The 1,490-nt window shown below is 32.1% G+C and overlaps 1 protein-coding gene across 1 annotated transcript; it reads right to left on the minus strand.

The window, feature by feature from the left end:
- Nucleotides 1-6: 6 nt before the first annotated feature.
- LOC140431801 (E3 ubiquitin-protein ligase TRIM37-like) lies at nucleotides 7-1,204 on the minus strand (the record flags this gene model as incomplete). The annotated part of the gene is made up of 2 exons (XM_072519683.1): nucleotides 992-1,204; nucleotides 7-614 (listed from the first exon to the last, which is right to left on the minus strand). A coding segment is annotated over exon 2 (582 nt), but the record flags the coding sequence as incomplete, so codon positions are not given.
- Nucleotides 1,205-1,490: the final 286 nt, after the last annotated feature.

Consider the following 1,490-nt stretch of genomic DNA (forward strand, 5'->3'; position numbering starts at 1 on the left):
ACGCGCTATCTCAGAGTCTCTATCATCTTTAGCTGACCTCACAGATTCAACATTCCTTTCTACTTCTTGTACAATACTAATTAATTCCATTAACCTTCTGCGTAACTGAGCAATTTCATCTTTAATTTGTGTAACATGTTGTTCATAAACTTCATCTAGAGGTTTAAATGTATGTCCTGAATGAGTTCCTCCCCAAAGGGCACACTGATGGCAGATACAGCATCTACAAGTCCAACAATAAACTGAAAGCTTTTCCAAATGAGTTGAACACTTGTCCCTGTCATTTTCATCGTTCCGATTTCCATTAAGACTAACAGCTTGTAAACTATCAAGCTGTTGGGTTACTTCCTCGACCCACCTACAGTTCACAAGTTCATGCAAGTGTAGAGAAGCTCTACAATGAGGACATTGAGATCTTTGTTCTGTTAACCATCTGCGGATACAAACATAACAACACAGTTTTGAACAATGTGGGCACAGATGAGCATCTCTAAGTTTTTCCATACAAATAAAACATCTAAAAACCTCAGCAAGTGTTTCCACACTATGTTCGTCATGTTTTGTTCCTACTTTGTTTCTAGTAGCCATTTGACAGAAGTTAACTTCTTAGAAACCTGAAAAAATATTTTCAGTCAAAAACAATGCATGAACCATTTATAGAGTTTGACCCTTGCTGACCTCTTTTGTATAAGTAAGAAATGAGAGCACTATTGAATAAGTGAATTGTTTCCTTCCTGTGTATTGTTACAGTGATCTTTAAAAACTATTTTATGCCAAGAGCTCAACAAAAGAAGTAATTTAAATGGGTTTTATTTACAGTTAGGTATGTATCATAAAGGTCAACAATACTAAGTTTCAAATTTTATAACATGCAAATTAAATGCAGACAAATAAATTACTAGGAATTACATGTAAAATACGCACAAACAAATTAATAATTAAAGCAACAAAAATAAATTATTTACAAATACAAAATCAATAGTTTTCTAACCTCATTAACCACCAAAATGTCACTGATTTTCTATATTCTTCAAATTCACTACACAATTAATGTACTGTATACTTTTCCAAGATCTAAAACATCTTTGTAATGGTTGGTTCATCAGGTTACCATAAAAACCACTTAAAAATAAAAAAAAATTGGATTCCACAAGAACTATTTACAGTCACTAAACGTCAAATGAGCAACACAAAACAAAAGGAAAAAGCAGGCAACGCAGGCAGAGAACACAAAACGGCAAGTTTACACGAGACAAAAGGTGGGCGAAACTGATGACCTACCGATATGTTCGATAGTACAGTCGCTTAACCTGTTTTTTATATGTAAAAATAGGAAAAATTTTATGTAACATTTTTTAAAACGCAATTGGAAATTCCATCATTTAGATTTATTTATATTCGCATAACAACTATAATTTTTTTAAAATATGTTATATTAACAAAACGACATAATAAACAATACAATAATATTTTTAATTCTGACACTTTGG

The sequence above is a fragment of the Diabrotica undecimpunctata genome, unplaced genomic scaffold, assembly GCF_040954645.1.
Source record: "Diabrotica undecimpunctata isolate CICGRU unplaced genomic scaffold, icDiaUnde3 ctg00001203.1, whole genome shotgun sequence".
Classification (NCBI taxonomy): domain Eukaryota; kingdom Metazoa; phylum Arthropoda; class Insecta; order Coleoptera; family Chrysomelidae; genus Diabrotica; species Diabrotica undecimpunctata.